Source organism: Caenorhabditis remanei, chromosome I, assembly GCF_010183535.1.
Source record: "Caenorhabditis remanei strain PX506 chromosome I, whole genome shotgun sequence".
NCBI classification, from domain to species: Eukaryota; Metazoa; Nematoda; class Chromadorea; order Rhabditida; family Rhabditidae; genus Caenorhabditis; species Caenorhabditis remanei.
The window spans coordinates 9,805,550-9,826,190 of record NC_071328.1 but is presented as its reverse complement, the minus strand read 5'-3'; the positions used below and the strand labels follow the sequence as shown (position 1 = coordinate 9,826,190).

Here is a 20,641-nt window from a genome sequence, read left to right as displayed (position 1 = left end):
CGGAACGCAAATGTTTCATTTATCAGAAATTGAGGTTAATTCTGTGAAGGTCTAGGGGAAAAGTTAGTTTTGATTCCAATTACGAAGTGTGAATTTGAATTGGAATTAGAGTTTAAACATTTCAAGTGATTTTGGGGAACGAAAAATATGTTCACTCAACTTTACGAGTTCCAACTGAACTAGATATTAAACTGAATCTTTTCCGCTTCCGCTCCACTTCTCATCTCTCTTTTTCCCTCAAGTAAACTCATATACTCTACGGAATTTGGAAACGGTCCAATTAGGAAGTGAACCCTTCTTTCATTCCCCCGTTCTCCTCAAGTTACCCTCCATTCCTTTCTCTATTTTCAAGTGTTATGTGACCGCCGTCCAGCCGGTTCCACTCTTCATCCGGAAACGTCTTCATCTTGCTCTCACCCCACCTGGGCTCTTTTTCTCAATACAAAAGGAATTAAAATGATGTATTGGCTCTCTCTCATGCCGTTCCGCTCGTCAAATTATCTCGTCACTTCTCCATGACCTCCATCAACTTCCATTCCAAAAATCTCAATGGTAGTTCCCTTGATTCTCTGCTTTCGTATTACTCAAGTGGTCTGTTTCCCACAAAATTCACTTTTTCTTTTCAGTATTGTTCCAAAAAACGAAGAAGCGTAGAGAACATATTTTAGTGGTATATCGAATTTCCTGCTCTCTATCCGGTCGACTTCCTGTCTATTCTAACACCCATTCTTAGTAGTTGCTTTCAATAAAAGCATCAATTTGTTTTTCGCAACATTTCAAGTGCGTGTGCCGTCTGTCAACCACGGAGGAAAAATGTCTTCGTCTCTAGCTCTTATACAGTATCTCTCTCCAATTTCCTTACAAGAGGTGCAGACTGTATGCTCAAATGCTCACGGGGATCATGGAGTTGACAACTATTGCCATCCAAGTTTTTTTTACGTTTTGAAATCATATTCTGTCAGTTCATATGCGCCGAGAATTGAAAAGTGATTTCTTTTTGTAAAAATATGTGCTCTTCTAGATTATATAGCAGTCCTTGATGCTCTTACAATTCTCCATATCTGAGAAACAAGAGAACGTTTCACTTCAACACCCTTTTATCTCTGAAAAAAGATTCCAAAACCCATAGAATCTAATTTTCCAGCGGTTCTTGCTAATTAATACACCGTCATTATTCCCATTTTTAGGCGGCTTCCTTCTTTTTTTGCCAAGTACCACTCAAATCCGGTACCGCAAAAGACGGTTGCGCATGTCATCTCGAGCAGCTGCTTTTCGGCACCATAATTCTCAGGGACACGCGAAAATGAGAAGAAGAAACAATGAAGGATTAGATATGGAAAGGATAGAAGGAATGGTCCTCCTGTATTTGAATTCTGGATAGGACCATGCAAATGATGGATTACGGTTTAATTGAAGGGTTGAGACCAGAATATGGTCAGGTCATGACAGGGCATTTTTTGGACATTTCCTTCGACCGGAACCCAATATTTTGAAGGCATTATCTTCCTTACATATACGTTTCAAGTTGTATATTCGGTCAGATATGATTTCAAATGATTATTCAAAGTTTGTTTCCTCCTCCTTCCTCTACAGTATTGTTTTCCCATCGATGAGAAAACGAATCCTAATATTTACTCTGACCATGACGGGCGGTCATCATTCTCTACTATCACCAGAAACTGTTTGAATTGTCACTTGCATTTATTCAACTCCAGAGGCTTCCCGTTGAGTGAGTAACCTACTTTTGACATTAGATTATATCCCTGTGTCCGTTCTTGTTCCTTTTCTTGACACTTGGTTGTTGCCCAACCGAACAACCATATGATTATCCCTTTTCTTACCTAAGATGTCCTTCCCGATAACTTCTTTTCCTCCCCTTGTTCTTCCGAAGAGTTCACTCATTTCCACTCCAAAATGTGTCTCTTTTTGGTTGAATAAATTAAAAGAAAACTCGAAACCTTTTTAGTTTTTGTCTTTCTTTTCGCTTTTTCTTCACCCCCGAGGCACTTTTTTTTTTCGGAAATCTCTTCACTACGGCCTTCTGACAACTACTTGTTTGCGCGGGTATGCCTCATGGGCAGATGGCACCATACTCGTTGAGGACGAAGAAGACAATGTCTTCTTCATCTTCACTCGATTATCAATCATAACTTGTTAGTGTCTTAGCAGCAGACGTTTCCAAGGCTCTTGTCCTTTTTCTACCATTTAAGGTGCCACCTGGTCGAAAATAAACAAATATGTGACATTGATAGCCTGAGACTTCTTCTCTTTCCTTCTTATTTTCTTATGTGCTTCTTCTTTTTCTTCCCACAAAGAAATGAGCACATGGCTTCAGAATTATTCTTGTTACTTGTCCTCTTATTAATTGCCTCAAATCAAGCTCTTTCTCCCCACCCTCTCTTATTATTTTCCTTCATTAAATGTAGGTTTACAAGAAAAGAAAAACAAATTCATCTTCTACTTTATACTTTCATTTACTACTTCTCATTCTAATTAACTGTCACCTACCTATACCATATCTCGTGTTCAATTATCCTCTATTTCAGATAAATCCACCCGTCATGTCAAGTGTGACGTGGCAATTACACAACCTGTATGACACATTTTGTGGCAGGTGGCCGTGTAATACCATTTCTTTCTTGTACAATAATTACATCCGTTGTTTGAATGGGACCCTAGATAGTAGATATATCTAACTACTTTAGTGGAAGGAAAAGGTTAAATTTGTACTTTCTATTTTTAATTGAAAATTATTTTTTCGAAACCACAAAAAGGGAAAAGATAAAATAACCTGAATAGTAGATAGATTTAATTTCCAATTTTACTTTCTGGTTTAAAAAATGAAACTTTCGTATTCAAGTTACTTTATTTTGCAATCTGTAGAAGAATGTGGCAACTCCCCCAAAAAGAGATTTCTTTTCCATCATTAGCTCTTCCACGAGAGTTCCACCTGCATCAAGATCGTGGATTCTCTCACATCAACTAGCAGTGATTAAGTCTGTTAGATTGACAAATCTGATAAAATATGTTGGGTGACACTTGGAATATGTAGATGACGTAGCAGATGTGCAGGTTGTATTTTCATTATGGCCACCATGATTTATGATTAATCTGTCGCCACGACATATGGATTTTGTTCTTTTTGGTACACACTTCTCCTCTTTGTGACGATACTCTCATTTCATAATTTCAATATTTTAGCATTCAACATTTGAAACTGTTTTATTATACAACTTGTGCAAATATTCCAATGAAATTTCTGTTATCACTTTCCTATCAGCAGCTAGTTATTTTATTCAATCAAATGACCACTCACTTTTTCTGAAATTTCTGCTTCTTATTGATTTCAGCACTTTTTAAAAGGAATTCAATTTCTCTCTCCTTCTCAAGAAACCGGTTTTGAAGTGATTAGAGAATGATAAAACGAAGACGAATTGATCTGATTTGCGACGTCTTCTAATTCTTTTTCTTCTCTCTTTTCTCTCTTTTGCTTCAACTTTATTTTCCTTTTCTCGCACATCGATTTGACGGGTAACATCGTCGTCTTCTTCGTCGGCAACTCACAACAAAAACCGTAATTAGTAGTAGAATAGACACGTTTAGCTGACCGTATGCTGCACACCTCTACCCTCAATTGTCTCGTATTTCAAAGTGGATACCGTACTGTAATTAAGTGTGAGGGGGCCGAAACGTGACACTTTCGCACTATGGAGAAGAAGAAGATCAATGTTGTTTTAGTATGTTGCAACATTACCTCGAAATCGACACTTCTGAATCCTCCTTTCCTAATTAACTGTATTCTGAAGAAACCTCTCTATCCCAAGATAACTTGTTGCCTTCCAGGAAAACCAATTATAATATGTAACATCTAGTTAAGATATCTCCAATTATGTCCTGTCACTTGTCATCTATCTACATCCTTTATTCTTTTTCCATTGTCTTCTTCTCATTGAGCAACAGTCTCCGTATCCTCACCTCTTCTTATTTAATCCTCCTGTATTATTTCTGTTATTCTCTATCAATTACAAATCTTTCTCTAGTTTTCTTCAACTCATTGCCCCATTTCTCTTCGTTTTTCTTCTCCGTTATTCTTCCGGACAGCCTATTATACGGTCGTTCAGTGGGGTATATTTACATAGCATATGAGTGTCATCGTCCTCTTTTCCATCCGATTGTTTTTTACAAGTTTCTAATCTAAAAGTCACTTTTCGGATGTCTGACTTTGTGACTAATTTCGTCAGAATCTCTACCGTTTCTGTATTATTTCTCTCTTATGCTTTTTATGTCCTTTCTCGTCAAAAGTTTATGTTTGTCTCGTCTCGTCTCTCTCTTGATTACTAACACTCAAATATACAAAAGAAAAGAAAAAGAAATGCTACTGTAGTAGGTACCACTTCCTTTTCCGTAATTATTTTTTATGAAAAGAAAAGAAAAATGAGATGAGCTGGATGAGGGCAATTACATAGATGCTCCCGCCTCTCAATCATTTTTTCGATTGTTTCGTCATTTGAAAAAGAAAACGAAATATCATTCCTCACCCTTTTGTCTTTTCTCAGGCGGCACCATATGTAGATGTCACAGAAATTGACACCATTTCGAATATACTGTAGAAAATAGAGAACTGGGAGAGAAAGAGAGACAATGACATGAAAAATTGATAGTATTAGGAGAGAGGACGGTGTGTAATGGAAGGAAGAGGAGAATAGAGAAATAATAAATGACTGTTTCTAGGTTTTCTGTATTTTCGGTTCTTGTCACATTTAATTAGAATCGAAAAGATGGCGAAATTCAGTTACTACCAAGAAGAATATGATTGGAGATCCTAGTTTATTCTCGAATTTGCAGTATTACCGTGCTGAGCAAACAGTGTTTGATGATCATAAGTAATATAGAAGGCGTAGAATGACCTTAGATGTTCAAATTCGTGGTTGATAACCTTTTAGAATACGATAATTCTTCAATGTAATCTCCTGCTGGTTGCGAGCTTCGTCAAAAAGAAATAGGTGTAATTGTTGAGAGAGGAACAGTATAAAGTTTGTGAAATTCAAAAATGATAGCGTTTATATTCTAGTGACAAACATTGAAATTGGAGAGAATATACATAGCTGTCCGTGATATTATCACGTAAGCTCAAAATACGCAAAGTTGTTCTGAAAACGGAACAAATGATGTTTTTTTCTGACCGGTACTGTAGCTTTTTCTCAAAACTAACTATTATCTCATTTCTATGAATTCAGGTTTTTGTGACTCTTCGCTACCGTAACCTCTATTAAAATATGATACATAAAGAGTTGACTCTTCACTCATCTAGTCATCTTATTCATTTTTTTTGTCATTTTCGCGCACCTATTCAATTCGGCGCCCTTTTTGACATGTTTGACGTGCTCACCGGAAGAAGAAGACACAATCAAAAAACAATTGAGGCGGTAGCTTAGGTGCATTGTTTTGTGCATGCTGCTGGCTCCTGTTTGCTCTCACTTCTCCCGTAAGGCATTGCCGCCGGTCCCGTCAAGAGTCTCTCTGAGCATTCCCTTGGTTTATCCAAGCGCCCGGCGAGAGTGAGAGCTCGTTGTGGGATGATTTACATATTTCACACTATCCTGTCACTCAGGCTGGCCTTCTATCCCTTCCCACCCAGAATTTGCCCTTTTTTGAATTGTTTATGAATATAAACTGCTGTCCAATTGTCATAGATTAAGCAAGTGACAGAAAGAGTTCAGTTGTCAATGGATTAGTTCAACCAGGTGTCTAGATGTCTCCCACAAATCATATAGACTGTCACCTTTCCAAAGTTATATGTCGAATGAGATAACCATCCGATCATCAAAAGATAGGTGGGCTCATTCTTGTGCACATATTGAGAGAGGAATGGGTTCTTCATGTATTCATTATAATTTCTCTCTTTGATCGTCCCGCCACTCTCTTGTTTCCGTTTTCACACGATATCTCTGTAGGTGTCTTTTCTGGACGAGCGCTGCCGAGTTAATCCGAAAATTGGAATTAGATCGTTTTTTGGTTACGTTGACGGTTCTTTATTGGGTGGATTAAGATCAATTATCAAGCTCGTCATATTTGAAAAATAATTACTGTATTCGGAGAATTCAAATATTAGTAACGGCGCGCATCTAGTTGCCTTTAGTTTTGAAATCCACGAGATCCGAAAAATTTTGATAAATTCCTAACTCTCAAATACCGTAACCGTAGAATGGCCATCTGATATTTGCCTTCTCCCAAAAAATTCCAAATATTCCCACGTGCTTCGTACCCTTTTTCTCACCCCCATCGGTCCGTGGGGGCGTGTCCGCTTTCTGCAGAATGTCTCCGCCCTTTTTATCGCGCATCTTCATCTGGAGACTCCCTCTTCCATAGATACAAACAAACGCTAAAATACGGATAATGATGTTGTAAAACTGTTGATTCTCAAAACAAAATCATTTCGTTTCTCGATTATTACCTTACCCAATTCGGCCATTTTTAATTTCATTTTCGGGCTCCCATTTCGTTTATTACTATGTCAACTACTACTTCTCCTTCTTCTTCTTCTTCTACCCACCCAATCTCGTTTTTATTTCTTATTTTAGTTATGAATGAACACTTTCTCTCCACTAGCTTCTCTATCTTTTTCCAATCTTGAAGTATTGCTTTGAAAAGAGTCAAAAGTTTCAAGATATCTCTCTTTTTGGTGACTTTCTCTTGGGAAATATGCTTTTCGTCCAACAAGTTGCCCCATCTCTTCCTGGGTTCCATCTTTTTCAAAAACCATCAATCCATCCAGACCCACATCATCCCCTCGTCTCATTTCTCATCTTTTGCCGCCCCTGTTCTGTTCTTTTTCCGTCTCAAAACGTTTCTATTTTCAGCTCTCACAAATGAGATTACCACTGATAATTCTACTATTTCTTTGTAAAGAAATACTTGCTTGTCAATCAGGATGCAAGTGTCCAACACGTACGACGGCCGTCTGCAAAGGTATATAAATTCTCATAGCAATTGTAAATCTCGGCACTCAAAGAGAGCACCGACAAAACCCGAAACAAGTGTTTGTTGGGGGTCAAAAAGCTGTAAAAAGTGTAGTTGTCAATGACAGATGCTATCCATTCCCCTACCAACTCATTTCTAATCTTTCAGGTTCTTCCCTCCGATCAATTCCAATTCTTTTGGATCCTCGTACCACTGTACTTGACCTTTCAAACAATCGAATCTCCCGACTTTCTGCCGATGAATTAAGTCTTTATCCGAGTAAGTCATCATCATTTCTTTCCCAATTTTATTTCTTCTCTCGTCCTAAAAAACCATAACTCAACGCCTTAATATCCTTCTGAGATCTTTATCACTGCCACCATTTTAACGACGTATTGTCCTTCGACAATCCGAAAAAAAGATTGCTTAACCACCTAGATTTATTGTCATTCCTGTATTCGACGGGGGATTCTCTATCCTAATTTTGTGTAATTCGGACGCTCAACACGAGACATCTTGTTGCTCTCAGAGTGCGCTCGAGTGGATAATGGAATTTTGAAGATGATGTTCCTAAACCGAAATAGGAAGAGGGGGGAGGGAAGCGTTTTCAGAATACATAATTCGATTGTTGAGTGGAAAAGAAAAGAGACAGAGAAAGGAATTCGAATCCACACAATTTGCTTTTGAAGTATCCCGATGTCTTTTCATTCGAGAATACTCTCCAGGGAGTCGCATAGATTTTTGATAGATATTGGAACGATTAAGATTAATTACTTATCAGTCGACAATTATTTCCAATTAGCCCAATTCAGACACAACAATATTATCAAAGTGAGCCGATTGGTTACCCTGGGGACATTAAATATCCATCTCTTCCATTCAATTGTTGAACCTTCTTTTGTTCTTCCGTCGGCTCAACTGACCGTACAGGTGCCGTCCGTCCGTAAAGTTGCGTAACATTCGTTTGTCGGTCTCATTTCCACTTAGCACCTTTTGGTGAACACTTTACTCCTTTCAACCGATAAATCATCAAATGTCTCAAAAGAACGGATAATCATATAATCGAGGAAAAATGAGTTTTCTTCCGACTAATCCGCGCAAAATTCCGTTCTCTTCTCGTCCGGTGCCCTTGACCAAATCATCATCTCCTGACACTAAAAGTCGACAGCCGTCTTCTTGTTCGTTCCGAGAAGAAAAGTCAAGTATGTGACAATACAAATTAGAATAATAATAATAACAAGAGAAACAGTCGAAGATCCCTCTCAACAATAGAAATCTCTAAGTGAATTCTATTATGGACCCATCAGACCTTCTTCTCCTGATCCTACTATTCTTTCGAGATATAGCGAAGGCCAAAAGTTTTGGCAGATTTTGAGATTTGGTATCCAAATGGACATTATGCACTCAAGACTGAAGAGGCTTTATGCAAATTTGATTGACATCATTCTCGATTCCATGCATTGCAAAAAAGTTTCGACGGAAAGAAGAAGAAAGAGAAGAAGAGAATAGTTGTCCATAGGGAACAGCCATCTTTGGTTCCGAAGAAGGAATATTTTCGAACCTATTTCTATTTGTCAACTTGTTCGAAAAATGATAAATGCTTTAAAAAGGGAAAGCGACACCAAATTGTTTTTCTTCCCGTGATTTTTGAATACGTCCCAACGGAGAATTGTTTCAAATTCTAACCGATGCACATCCTTTTATTTGGAAAAGAAAGAGAAGAAGAAATGACGCAACCCGCTAATTATGGATGACCTGACCCCACACACGGAGCACTGTAATTTATGTCTTAGCATTCATATAATATAAGCCGTAAACCCGAAAATTGAGAGAAGAATAAGAGTAGCAACAGAATTCCCATCTGCCCAGATTTAGAATTCTCTGTCCCCCCCCCCCCCCCCCCAGAGAGTACTGTACAGTATATAAAAACGGTGTGTAAAAGAAAGGGAATTCAGAATTAAACCAATGAAAGAACCAAAAAGTATTGTAAAATTTTCAGATCTCGAGCAGTTGATTCTTCGAAACAATTCGATAACTCATTTGTCATCTGATGTATTTTCAACTCTCCCACATCTTCGTCTCCTCGATTTATCCTCAAATAGCCTGTTGTCACTGCCAAATGAAGTGTTCTCAAAGCTGAAAAACCTGAAGGTAAGTCAACCGTCAAATGACTCGATTAGGCTTCTACATGGACTGTCTTAATTATTAATTGGGTTGACAGCATCCCAAGAAAAGGGGGCGACAACTTGATTGACACATGATTTCCGTATGCTAATGAGTAGGTAATAGAAAGGACATCTGTCTTCGAATTCATCGAAGAATCATCCTTCTCCGTTTTCTCCGTTAGACAGATGTCTTCTTGTCTTTCTCCTCATCAGCCAAAAAAAGAACAATGAGAATGAGCACAATTGGATCTAACCTAATTAATTGAAATCCACAAAAAGTTGATTTCAGACTCTGATCATTTCATCGAATGATGTTCAATTGGGACCTGAATGCTTCTCTGGACTCTCTCAATTGCACACACTCTCTCTGGCTGATAATCGTCTCTCCTTCCTTCCTCCATCAGTTCTCAAACCACTTTCTGGTCTGAGAAATCTTGATTTATCAGCAAACAAACTTCTGTCAATGCCGGCGTCTGTTTTGAATAATCTTGGGGGTCTCGAGACGTTGAGATTGAGACAAAACTTGTTGTCAAGCGTGAGTCCTTCGTGTTAATCGATGTAACCTAATTGTTTGTTTTCAGCTTGAAACTGGAATGTTCATTGCTCAAAAGGAATTGAAACATTTGGATGTCAGTGAGAACTTGATTGGAGACATTGAGGAAGGTGCTCTTTATGGACTTGAGAAAATGGAAACTTTGAATTTGACCAACAATCAACTGGTCCGTTTACCTGGAAACACGTGGTCTCTTCCATCACTGAAATGTCTCGATCTCTCTTCAAATCTGATCGTTTCTCTAGAAACTGCTTCATTTGATGGATTACCTTCACTTCAATATCTCAACATCTCCCACTCGAGAAATCTCAAAACAATTCAGGTAAGATTTTTTTAATACACAATTCCAAGAAGCATCTATAACTTACGATTCTGAATTTCAGATGGCAACATTTGTTCAATTGTCTTCTCTCCATTGGCTTTCAATTGCTTCATCTGCTCTAACCTATATTCATCCATCGGCATTCAATCAAATTCCTCCACTCTCTTACTTGGATCTCTCAAATAACGAGATTCGTTACCTTGCTCCTGGAATGCTTCAATGGCAGAATATTCGAAATCTCCACTTAGCTAACAACGACTGGCAATGCTCCTGTGACCTCCGTGTATCTAATCTGAAACCACGTGATGATGCCAGATGTTCGGGACCAGAGAATCTAGCAGGAGCTCCATTGAATGAACTCAACTCATGCAGCATATTGGGTGGTCTTCTGATTCCATTCCTTTTGGTTATTTTCATTCTACTTCTTGCTCTCGTTATACTGGCACTAGCTTGCAAGAGACCATCGAAAAGCTCCTCTTCATCAAAAAACCGTGCATTCTACAATGATCAATTGATTGCTGCTCTCAATTCACACAAAGAATACACATTTGATTGTCATTCTCCATATACAATGAGCTCCGAAGATTCTCGAGATTCGGCGTACGAGTCCCCAACTTCTGCTCTCATGCCACGTCGACCACCTCCATCATGTCCACCCCCACCAAGGCTTTTGACACTTCCAAGAGCTGGTCCAACTCACGTACCTCCTCCAATTGTTCCTACTCTTCTCAGGAATTCGAACGATCCTTATTTGATTCCAAAGTCACAAGTACCTATTACGAGGCTATAGAAACAAATTTTGTCTTAATTCGTTACCTTTTCCCCGGTGCAAATATTTCCTTTTTTATCAAACTGGTGCTCAAATGGTACTTGCCATTCAATTGAACTGTTCCGATTGTTTCTCCTCTTCCGTCCATTTTCCACGAGGTATATTTTCAGGTTGTTGATTTATTAATAATACATTCTTTATGATTGTTTGGAAACAATAAACTTTATTCAAATAAATCTACATCACATTCTAAATTGAAGTTAAATTCGACGATTCATAAAAATTGGCATCACTTGCTCTTCAAAAACTTGCTCATTTTGGCAATACTGTAAATGGCGGAACGCGTAATTCCAGCCGAGAACGCATTTTTCGCAGTTTGTGAGATTGAAATAGGACGAATGATTCCTCCGATCGCAGTTTCCACCGTTGCTGCAACATCATGTCGATGAGCAAGTGAGAAGATTACCTGAAAAATTAAGTCTAATAGAAAAACAAAAAACAAAATAAGCAACTGTATGAAAGTTTGAAAAAAGATTATCCAAGATGTAAGAAAAGCCTCAATTACAGGTTTTACTTAAACTTTCAATTCAAAAATGTATTTGAAATTCAGCTAACCTCTTCAGCATCCCGTTGTCTTTTCTGAGCCTTGTTCATATTTCTTTGAATACGATTAAGCACTTCTGAAGGTAACAAATTCAATCTATGATAGATTGCAGTCGTAGATCCATCCTGAATCACTTTTGCTGGTGTCATCACAGATAATCTTGCATCGTCATTCATCAATGGCTCATAAACTCTCATCAATTCTTCATAATTACCTTCTACGATTTTTTCAATCTTGTTCCTATCCTCTCCGACAATCATTCGAAAGTCACCAGTGTATGAAAGCCCGACGATTTTATGAAAAAGTTGTTTGAGAGTGAATGATTCTGGAAGCAATAATAAAGCCGAGTGAAGAGCGGATCGTCGATTTTCAGTAACCAAATCACACATGTCATCTTTTGGTTTTATTACGTCTAAAACGGGTTTGTGAAGACGTCCGGAAATGTATATCCATCTCCAATCGAGAAGATCTTGTTTCGCATTTTCGTATGAAATTATTCCGTACTTGATTTTTCGTTTTCCAACATTCACATGGGTGTTATAGTAAACACGAGCAGCAAAATTACACTGAATCTTTTCGAGACATTTTGGTCCGAATAAGCGAAGAAGGCTGTAATGCTGAGGATTTTTTGCGAGGTTTTCCCGATGAAATTCTTGTGCATCTTTCGTGACAACTACAAAATCCACCATCTTTTCAGCTTTGTTTTCGTCTTTCTGTTGAATTGCTCCTGTAAACTAGCTAATTTCTATTCTGAGTCAAATACTTTGTAATATTACCTGATCCATAAGCAAATGCATAATCAATAGTTTGTAAGGGCAGCACACTTATCAACTCTTGATATTCATCCATTTTTTGTCTGTAACTAACCGATATATACTTCACTAGTTAGTTGATGAAATGTTATAAGTCTCCAGATATTGTGTTACGAATTTTTCTGTACGAGAAAAAACAAGAACAATCTGTGATACTGTGAAAATTGTTCATTATGTCGATTTTGGCAACAAGAAGTACTTAAACGGTAGACAAAATGAGAACGACGAACAGATCTGAGTAAGGGGTCAATCTAACCGAGTAATAGAGAGAAATGGAGTTGAAAAATTCTGGGCAATATAATGTTAAGGAAATTGTATGCAAAGTTGAAGGATTCATAGGAATAATAATAATAGGAAGAATGTGATATTTAGCCAAAATTATTCGATGTGATCGCGAACTTCGTTGGCGAGCTTTCCGGCAGCACTGTTGACTCTATCAGCAAAGTTTCCGATCTTGGCGTCGATGGATCCAGAGTGTCTGGCAGCAATTGGCTTAACAAATCTAAAAACAAATATTCACAAACTGAAATGCTTTTTTTCCCAAACCTGTGGTAAAGTTTGGTAGCTCCGAGGAAGGTTGGAAGGTAAAGATAGAGAAGGAAGAGAGACTTGAAGAGCCAGTATACTGGGAAGACAGCGACGATTTGAACGGAGAAGAACTCGAGAACGGAGAGAATGGCGAAAACAACCCAATAGGTCAACCATTGGGTGTCATCCTCTTTGTTACTCGACTCGATAGCTTTGATGCTGAAATAAGTTTCTATTTAGACTTCATGAGTAATACGTCCATGACGAAACATTGCACCGAAAACTTCAATTTTGAAGTTACGATGTTTGCAAAATAATAAAATACACCAAGCCAAGACCTGCATGTTGTTATAAGCATTTTCATTCCTAACCTCATGTATGCTGGGTAGACGAATCCCATGATGTTGCAGACAAGCTGAGCAGAGTGTCCGAATACGAGGTACAAGGCTTGGAGGGCGACGACTCCGAGTACGAGGTGAAGACGCTTGACACCAGTCTTGCTTTCTACGGTAGCCAACACATTGGTGACTGTGCTTGGCTCATGAAGTTGCTTGTCGATGTCATCCAATACTTTTTGGGCTTGTGGTGGGACGGGCATAGTTCTGCAATATCAAAAGTTCAAACATAATTTTGGGAATAATAAAAGGAACAAGAAACAATAAGAAATGAGAAGATCATAAACGGTGTGAAGTTGAAGACGCATAGGTTCTCTTAAGGTTTGAAATATTGAAAGGGTCAAAATGTGGAAATGCAATCGAATCACGGCGTTGGCTTTTTTGCGTTTTCTCTTTCCATATACAGAGAGCGCGCACAACACATTCAAATGTCTCTTTTTTCTATACAGAATTGTTAGCTGCTCTATTTTTTGTTTTGCGGAGATTGGTAGGAGCGATCGAAGAGGGAAGAACGAGAGAATGAATGATAAAGTGTTCCTGCCAACGGGGAGAAGAGAGCAAAGAGAGTGAAGAAACGGAACGGGAATTGGGTACTTTATCGATCGATGATAGTGAGGGAATGGCGTTGACGACGCAGCAAGGGCACAATCCACAATCTGCATGAATGATTCGTCATTGAAACAACTTCAAAATGCAGGGGAACAAAGTATGGAGTGCGCCATACAGAAAAAAAACGCGGAACATTTGAGAGATCAACAAACGATTGAATTCAGCGGCGAGGTAGATCAAATCAAGAAATTTAGCTGTTGAGAATCATTCAGTATGAAAAGTCATCTAGCCGGATGATTCTGCTATAAGAATATTTCAAAAGTTCTATGAGCTAGGCGAATTGCCGTACATAATATCTCTCGCGTGTACTTCGCAGATGTCGGAAGGATGAAGTGATAGTTTCTGAACGAGAAAAACGTAGAAGCTCAAAGAGTGATGCCGAGTCATGATGATAGGAGAGAATGGCGAACGAAATTTGAAGGATAGAGAAACTGGGACAAGTCGTCGGAAAAAAGAGATAAGAAGTGGAGAAAATAGTATTCATTTTGTCGCGAAGTAGAGTAGGAGTAAGAGAGGCAACGACGCAAAAAGAAGAAGGAAAACAACAGAGAAGAGTCGTTGAGACCGCACATAGTGGAAAGAGGCGGGCACGACGGCAGCCATAGACACACGAAGGCGCTATGGGAGTTGGGGGGGGCCACTCAAAAAAATTTTTTGGGGGATTCCGAATCAGTGTGCTGAAAGAGGATGAAAGCTTACACAATGAGTGTGATTCTTGTGAGGGACCACTTTTCACCATTCTCTTAGGCTTACAAGGGAAGTACTCGAAGTGTCCTCTCTCAAACAACTCAAGAATTTGGCCCCTGGTACTTTCGAGGCTGTAGATTCCGAATCTGAAATAAAATTCTGCTAAATGTCTCTGTGAACCAAGTTATGAGCCGTCAAACTTTCCCTATGATTAAGCATTTTTTGCGTGACACGCGGTCTGCCGGAATGTCTACCCGAACATATCCTCCAATTTTCCAATCATCGGTGGTTCAGGGGTTGTGGGCGCGTCTTGTAGTCGAAAGGCTGTGGGTTCGTCTCCCTTGCAATGCAAAATTTTTTTCAATTTTTTATTGCATTTTTTGTGGCTCCATATCTGGCTCCCAGATGGTTTTTCAGTAATTTGTTTATGCACTCGGTGAAGATGTGATCAAAATCAAGCGATTTAGCAAATGAAAGCAACAACTTTTTTTTGAGTCCCAACTCCACTTTTCTCCACCAAGTGACTGCGAAAAAACGTCAAGAACTGGAAAATATGGTACATAAGCCACTGGGTTCTATCTATTGAATGGGAAGAAAGCCAAAAAAGTGAGTTTAGCCTACAGGAAGAACAATTCCACTACATGAAAAAAGTATGGAATGGAAAACAAACAAGTAATTGAAGAAAAAATTTCAACAAATTTTTCGAAAATTTTTCGCAGTCAATTGGTGGAGAAAAGTGGAGTTGGGACTCAAAAAAAGTTGTTGCTTTCATTTGCTAAATCGCTTGATTTTGATCACATCTTCACCGAGTGCATAAACAAATTACTGAAAAACCATCTGGGAGCCAGATATGGAGCCACAAAAAATGCAATAAAAAATTGAAAAAAATTTTGCATTGCAAGGGAGACGAACCCACAGCCTTTCGACTACAAGACGCGCCCACAACCCCTGAACCACCGATGATTGGAAAATTGGAGGATATGTTCGGGTAGACATTCCGGCAGACCGCGTGTCACGCAAAAAATGCTTAATCATAGGGAAAGTTTGACGGCTCATAACTTGGTTCACAGAGACATTTAGCAGAATTTTATTTCAGATTCGGAATCTACAGCCTCGAAAGTACCAGGGGCCAAATTCTTGAGTTGTTTGAGAGAGGACACTTCGAGTACTTCCCTTGTTAGGTTTCTTAGAAACTCGGAAAAAAATTGAAAAAAACGGCAAAAATTGACAAATTAATCATTTTTGTCAAATTTTTTCCCGAATTTCTAAGAAACCTAAGCCTAAGAAAAAGGTTATGTAACAAAAAAGTGTCTCTCACACGTCTTCAGCCTCACACATTCAGCCAAAAATCTGCCTAAAAATTCGAAAATTTGAGTGGCCCCCCCCAACTCCCATAGCGCCCACACGAATATCGCAACTCGAGTCTCTTTTCTCTAGCATATTCGCGTTTTTGTTGAGTTTTTCATTTTGCCAATGGCTCGGGAGCAAAACAACAATGCTGAAAGGGAAAAAGCAGTCCAAAACTCAACCGTGATCTACTCTCCCTTAAACGGCTATTGTGGAACAACCGGTTGTGATAAATGTTCACGGTTAGATTACATCAGCTTTCCGTTTGCCTTTGGACGCAGCTGTTGGACGTACTTTGATTCAAACAAAAACTTTTAGATTGAATCTGCCAATAATTATCTAACAGTGCGGTCAAGTATGGGGCACCAGGTCACCGCGAACCAAAAAGAGGGACGCGGAGATGTTGTTAACGAATGGAGACAACACTAAAGGATGGCATGCTGAACCATGTAAACAAAAATATACAGTCGTAAAGCATAATTTAAATCCTTTATCAAGTAAAAAATAAAAACATCGGACAAAATGAAGTTACAGCTTGTCCAGGAGTGAAATGTTAGGCACTGAGATCAGTAACTTAGGAGATACGCTCTTTTGGTTCCATGATTACAACAGAGTTTCCGCGAATGACGGTCATTCCAAGATTGATTGGAGTTCCACTCTTTGGATACTCGACGGCCTCCTGAAATTACTTCATTGCGAAAAACCCATCAAAGTTACTATCACTCACGTCGATGACCATGTTCATGAATGGGTCGAAACCGCGAAGGATTCCAGACACCTGACGATTTCCATTGAGTTTCAGATCCATTTCCTTGTCCATGTACTTTTTGAGCTCTGGAGGGTGCGTCTTACTCATTTTGCTGAAAAACTAGATTATGAGGGCAGAAACAGAAACAAAACAGTCGTTCGAGAAAGAAGACTCAGACAACTCAATATTAATCTAATTCAAGTAAATTTAGAGACTAACGCGACCCAGTTAGATTGACCCACAGTCTAATTAGACTATCATTTTGTCTAATTAGACTACAATTTTGTGTAATCCAACTAACATAAAATCTAATTAGATTTGCCTGTCTAATTAGACTTTAAAACTGTCTATTTAGACTTCAAAACTGTCTAATTAGACTTTAAAAACGAGCTAATCTAACTAGATTGTATTTAGATTGCTATTCTGTCTAATTAGACTAACATCGAGTTGCCTGAGGATGTTCTTTAAAAAATTGTTGCGAAGACCTATCATGTCAATCTATCAGATCACTAGAATTGGTAATAGAAATCTTGATAGATCTTTAATTTATGAAAAGAAAACACCTAAAAACCGAATACATCGATCAAAAGAAGAGAAACGAAAGCAAACGATTCAAACAAGAAATAATTTTTTCGAAATTTCTTAGGTCCGCAAACACCACAACACTGTGCCGGAGTTCACGACAGTTGCGGACCCAATTGACGACCGTAGCCAGTCCGATAAATAGTATATTTGTGCGACTTTTTAAGCTTTGCTCTGATTTAAAAAATCATCAAACTTAATTTTAACAGTTTTTAAATGGTAAAAAAGAAAAGTAATTACCACATTCTTGTTGCCCAAAACTTTCTATCAAACATCAGTGTCGATGGCAGCCACCAGGATACTAATCTACGAATATTTCAAGCAAAAGGACTACCAAAGGTATAAAAAAACATAAATACAATCTATTAATTTATTGTCTAAGTTATCTTCGGAAAAAAAGTTTTCGAATGGAGCTAGCTCGTCGGCAACCGTTCGGAACAATGAATCAGTCATCTCACTTGGAACTTCGACTTCTCTCGGTGAAAGATTGGTGAGACAAAAGTAACTTTATAGCAAATACAGTATTTCATTATTCAGAGTTCATCTAATTTGCCGTTCGAGTATACAGAAAGCGATCAACATGGTATCTATCTATATAATTGCCGGGAAACACCTCAGAAAAAGTAACAAAAGCTATTATTCAGTCAGTTAATTCTATTTTCAGAACATCAATATTCAAACGGATAGCGAAAATTATGAGTTCAGATGATGTGATTTATTCTATGACTTCAACAAACAGTCGAACGCCGATTCTTGAAGAGGGGATGAACCGAGAAGATATTGGACTCGTCGGTATGTTCAACTGACGTTGAAAGGTTTTACGTTTTGAGTATTGACTGACTGACTATACTAACAAAAATATCACATTTTTGTTTAGAGTTTCGGTCAGAATCTCCATCTTGCTCTTCAAACCAATTCAGTTTTTTGAAACGACTGAAAAGCACTATCACACATGCAGACAGGTTTGTTTCACTCCGATTTTATCCCAATCTTTCCAATCCCTCGGGAACTAACTAATCATTCTCACCTCTAGCGGTCCCTTGTTCCCCACTAACACATTTTCAGGTTTTACATCTCCACTGCTGCAAGTGGTCACCCGTTTGCTGTCTACTCCTACCTATCACCTAACAATGATTACGTCGATCCGCTGGCACCGATTTTCGCTAACACCACCGTCAATAAGAAAAAGTTTCGGTCAAAGTCAATATTCGGAAGGTTTAGATTAATTTATTTAGTTCACTTAAATTTTGGTGCGACTAATTTTTGACTTCAATTGGATAACTAAAACCAAGAAATATATTTTCAGTTCTGATCGGGTACGTCATCAAACGTCTACGGAAGAATTACGTCCATTCGTTTTCCGGGATCCCGATGACCAAGTGATTCTAGGACAAACTCGAAGAAAGCGAAATCCTTCTCCCTTTTTCACGCTTTTTGATAAACCACCAGTCCAGATTTCAAGAAAAGATCGAAGGGTTAGTTTTGTATTTGATCCTAATCGAGCAAAATCTTTTTTTTTTTAGGAAAGTTTCCGCAATGGTGACATATCCGAGGATCTGTTTGCTGAAAGTATCGAAGTACCTCAGACAGTTAATAGAGAACCGAGTTATGAAAGGGGAACATCAGTCGAAGATAAGTACGACTTAGATGTGAGCCGATCTGATGAACCGTCGGAAATCGTAGAAGAGTACGATCCAACAATTTTCTCTGAGTTGGGTATTGGTAAAAGAACTGTCATTCGTCATGAAGGATTCATCGCAAGTACACTCCACTGTGAATCAGCTGAACGGTCGAAACAAGTCATGAATGAGGATTTTGAAATCAAGTACCCTCTGATTCACTTGACGCTGAGTAAAATGAAAAGTCTGAAACGGGAAATGGCATTACTAGGAAAATCGAACGAAGTCGATGTATACACGGTAGCTACTGCATTTGTGTATTTCGAAAAGATTATAGGAAAGGTAGAGTGAAACCTTCGTTCCATTAATTTTATATAAAGTTGCAGGGTCTGATTTCTAAAGTGAATCGGAAGTGTGTAGCTGGAGCGTCTCTTCTCATTGCTCTCAAAATGAACGACTACAAAAAAACAACTATCAAGAATTACATTGATGAAGCGGAGGAGCAACTTCGAGAACAGAAATCAGATCTTCTAGCTTACGAATTACCTATTTGTTCCGTTTTACAGTTCAAGTTGCAGCCTAGCATTGAAGAGATTCAACCACATGTAGATAGATTACAGTTCGAAATGTAAATATTCGCAAAATGTAAATAGATTTTTTAGGAGTTGATATTGTTCTAGTCAGACTTTTAATAAAGCCGGTTACTATTTTTGATTTTCCATCTTATCGTTACATTGTGTTCAGTTCACATGCCTTATTTATATGTTCAAATCTCTTGGAAATTCTTCATAATTTTCATTTTTAGAAAGATGTCGCAGTTCGAATCCTTCTACCAAGATGTAAGTTAAAGCATTTTTAGTTTTGCATCCAGGATATTATTTTTCCAGCTCAAATCCACAGAACAACAAGATGCTGCTCTCACTTCGGAGCAACAAATTGAGAGGCTGCTCAAGCCAGGATCCACGTATCTCAATTTGAATCCATATGAAGTTCTTCAAATCGACCTTGACACTGACATCGAAGCAGCGAAGAAAAAGTACAAAAAGCTTTCATTGCTTGTTCACCCCGATAAAAATCCAGATGACCGTGAAAGAGCTGATAAGGCATTCGATATCGTCAAAAAGGCTATCAAGCAAATGGAGGATCCGATTGAGTTGAATCGGTGCAAAGATTGCTACACTGAGGCTAAAGCCAGACTCGCTATTGTGGTAGGCTCAGAAGGAATTAGTATATTTTTAAAATCTTTTTCAGATGTCAGAGAAGAAAAGAAAGCTTCGAAAAGATGGAAAAGAAGACGTAATCGAAGAAGATGATCCAGCTGGATACAAAAAATCTCTGTGGATTACTGTAACGAAGGTTTTTGCAGATAGAGAGAAGAAGAGAAAGATGCTTGAAGACAGAGCCAACGAAGAAAAGTGAGTAACTCAATGTATCCATTCTACTTCTAGACATTTGTTTTCAGACGTCGTGCCACAGAGGCTATGGCTCAGGCCGCAGAGAAAAGAAAGTTAGCAGAAGAATTCGCAAAAAATTACGAAGAATCACGAGATGAGCGCTCAGGTAGCTGGAGAAACTTCCAAGCGAAAAAAGCAAAGAAGGAGGATAAAGGAAAAACAATGAAAGGAGCAGCATTCAAACCTCCAAAAGTTAAACCTCAAAAATAAGAATTGCTCTGATCTCTCTTCAATAATTTGTATTCACTTTTGATTCATAAACCTTTACTATTACTAAATTGTTTTATTAACTTAACTGTTGTCAAAATACAGTGAAATACAAACAAAGAAAAGAAAACAATAACCCGTTTTGTAAGTAAGGAGAATGAGAGTTGGATGGTTGATTGTCAATGGATCGAATGCGGAAAAAAACAAATGAGACAGTGAATATTGTAGATCATCGGTATTGTCATGGGAATTGAATATGAGGTGTTTTATAGAATCTATT

The 20,641-nt window shown here is 38.4% G+C and overlaps 6 protein-coding genes across 6 annotated transcripts; 3 read left to right on the top strand and 3 right to left on the bottom strand.

Moving 5' to 3' along the window:
- Positions 1–6,869: 6,869 nt before the first annotated feature.
- On the top strand, positions 6,870–10,790 carry GCK72_002079 (uncharacterized protein; the record flags this gene model as incomplete). The annotated part of the gene is made up of 6 exons (XM_003115147.2): positions 6,870–6,969; positions 7,129–7,239; positions 8,960–9,111; positions 9,415–9,660; positions 9,707–10,000; positions 10,062–10,790. 6 exons carry the CDS (start codon positions 6,870–6,872, stop codon positions 10,788–10,790), a joined length of 1,632 nt encoding a protein of 543 aa, XP_003115195.2.
- A 268-nt stretch (positions 10,791–11,058) lies between these two features.
- On the bottom strand, positions 11,059–12,222 carry GCK72_002078 (uncharacterized protein; the record flags this gene model as incomplete). Its single annotated transcript, XM_003114639.2, has 3 exons — positions 11,059–11,235; positions 11,385–12,100; positions 12,150–12,222. The coding sequence occupies 3 exons, from the start codon at positions 12,220–12,222 to the stop codon at positions 11,059–11,061; spliced, it is 966 nt and encodes a 321-aa protein (XP_003114687.2).
- Positions 12,223–12,563: 341 nt separating this feature from the next.
- GCK72_002077 (uncharacterized protein) lies at positions 12,564–13,311 on the bottom strand (the record flags this gene model as incomplete). Its single annotated transcript, XM_053723249.1, has 3 exons — positions 12,564–12,687; positions 12,732–12,932; positions 13,085–13,311. The coding sequence occupies 3 exons, from the start codon at positions 13,309–13,311 to the stop codon at positions 12,564–12,566; spliced, it is 552 nt and encodes a 183-aa protein (XP_053591894.1).
- Positions 13,312–16,325: 3,014 nt separating this feature from the next.
- Positions 16,326–16,607, bottom strand: GCK72_002076 (uncharacterized protein; the record flags this gene model as incomplete). The annotated part of the gene is made up of 2 exons (XM_003114738.1): positions 16,326–16,430; positions 16,479–16,607. The coding sequence occupies 2 exons, from the start codon at positions 16,605–16,607 to the stop codon at positions 16,326–16,328; spliced, it is 234 nt and encodes a 77-aa protein (XP_003114786.1).
- A 690-nt stretch (positions 16,608–17,297) lies between these two features.
- On the top strand, positions 17,298–19,332 carry GCK72_002075 (uncharacterized protein; the record flags this gene model as incomplete). Its single annotated transcript, XM_053723248.1, has 9 exons — positions 17,298–17,420; positions 17,464–17,571; positions 17,619–17,664; positions 17,787–17,873; positions 17,959–18,043; positions 18,147–18,296; positions 18,388–18,556; positions 18,605–19,042; positions 19,087–19,332. The coding sequence occupies 9 exons, from the start codon at positions 17,298–17,300 to the stop codon at positions 19,330–19,332; spliced, it is 1,452 nt and encodes a 483-aa protein (XP_053591893.1).
- A 177-nt stretch (positions 19,333–19,509) lies between these two features.
- Positions 19,510–20,364, top strand: GCK72_002074 (uncharacterized protein; the record flags this gene model as incomplete). Its single annotated transcript, XM_003114911.2, has 4 exons — positions 19,510–19,539; positions 19,588–19,908; positions 19,952–20,115; positions 20,163–20,364. The coding sequence occupies 4 exons, from the start codon at positions 19,510–19,512 to the stop codon at positions 20,362–20,364; spliced, it is 717 nt and encodes a 238-aa protein (XP_003114959.2).
- Between the last annotated feature and the right edge of the window lie 277 nt (positions 20,365–20,641).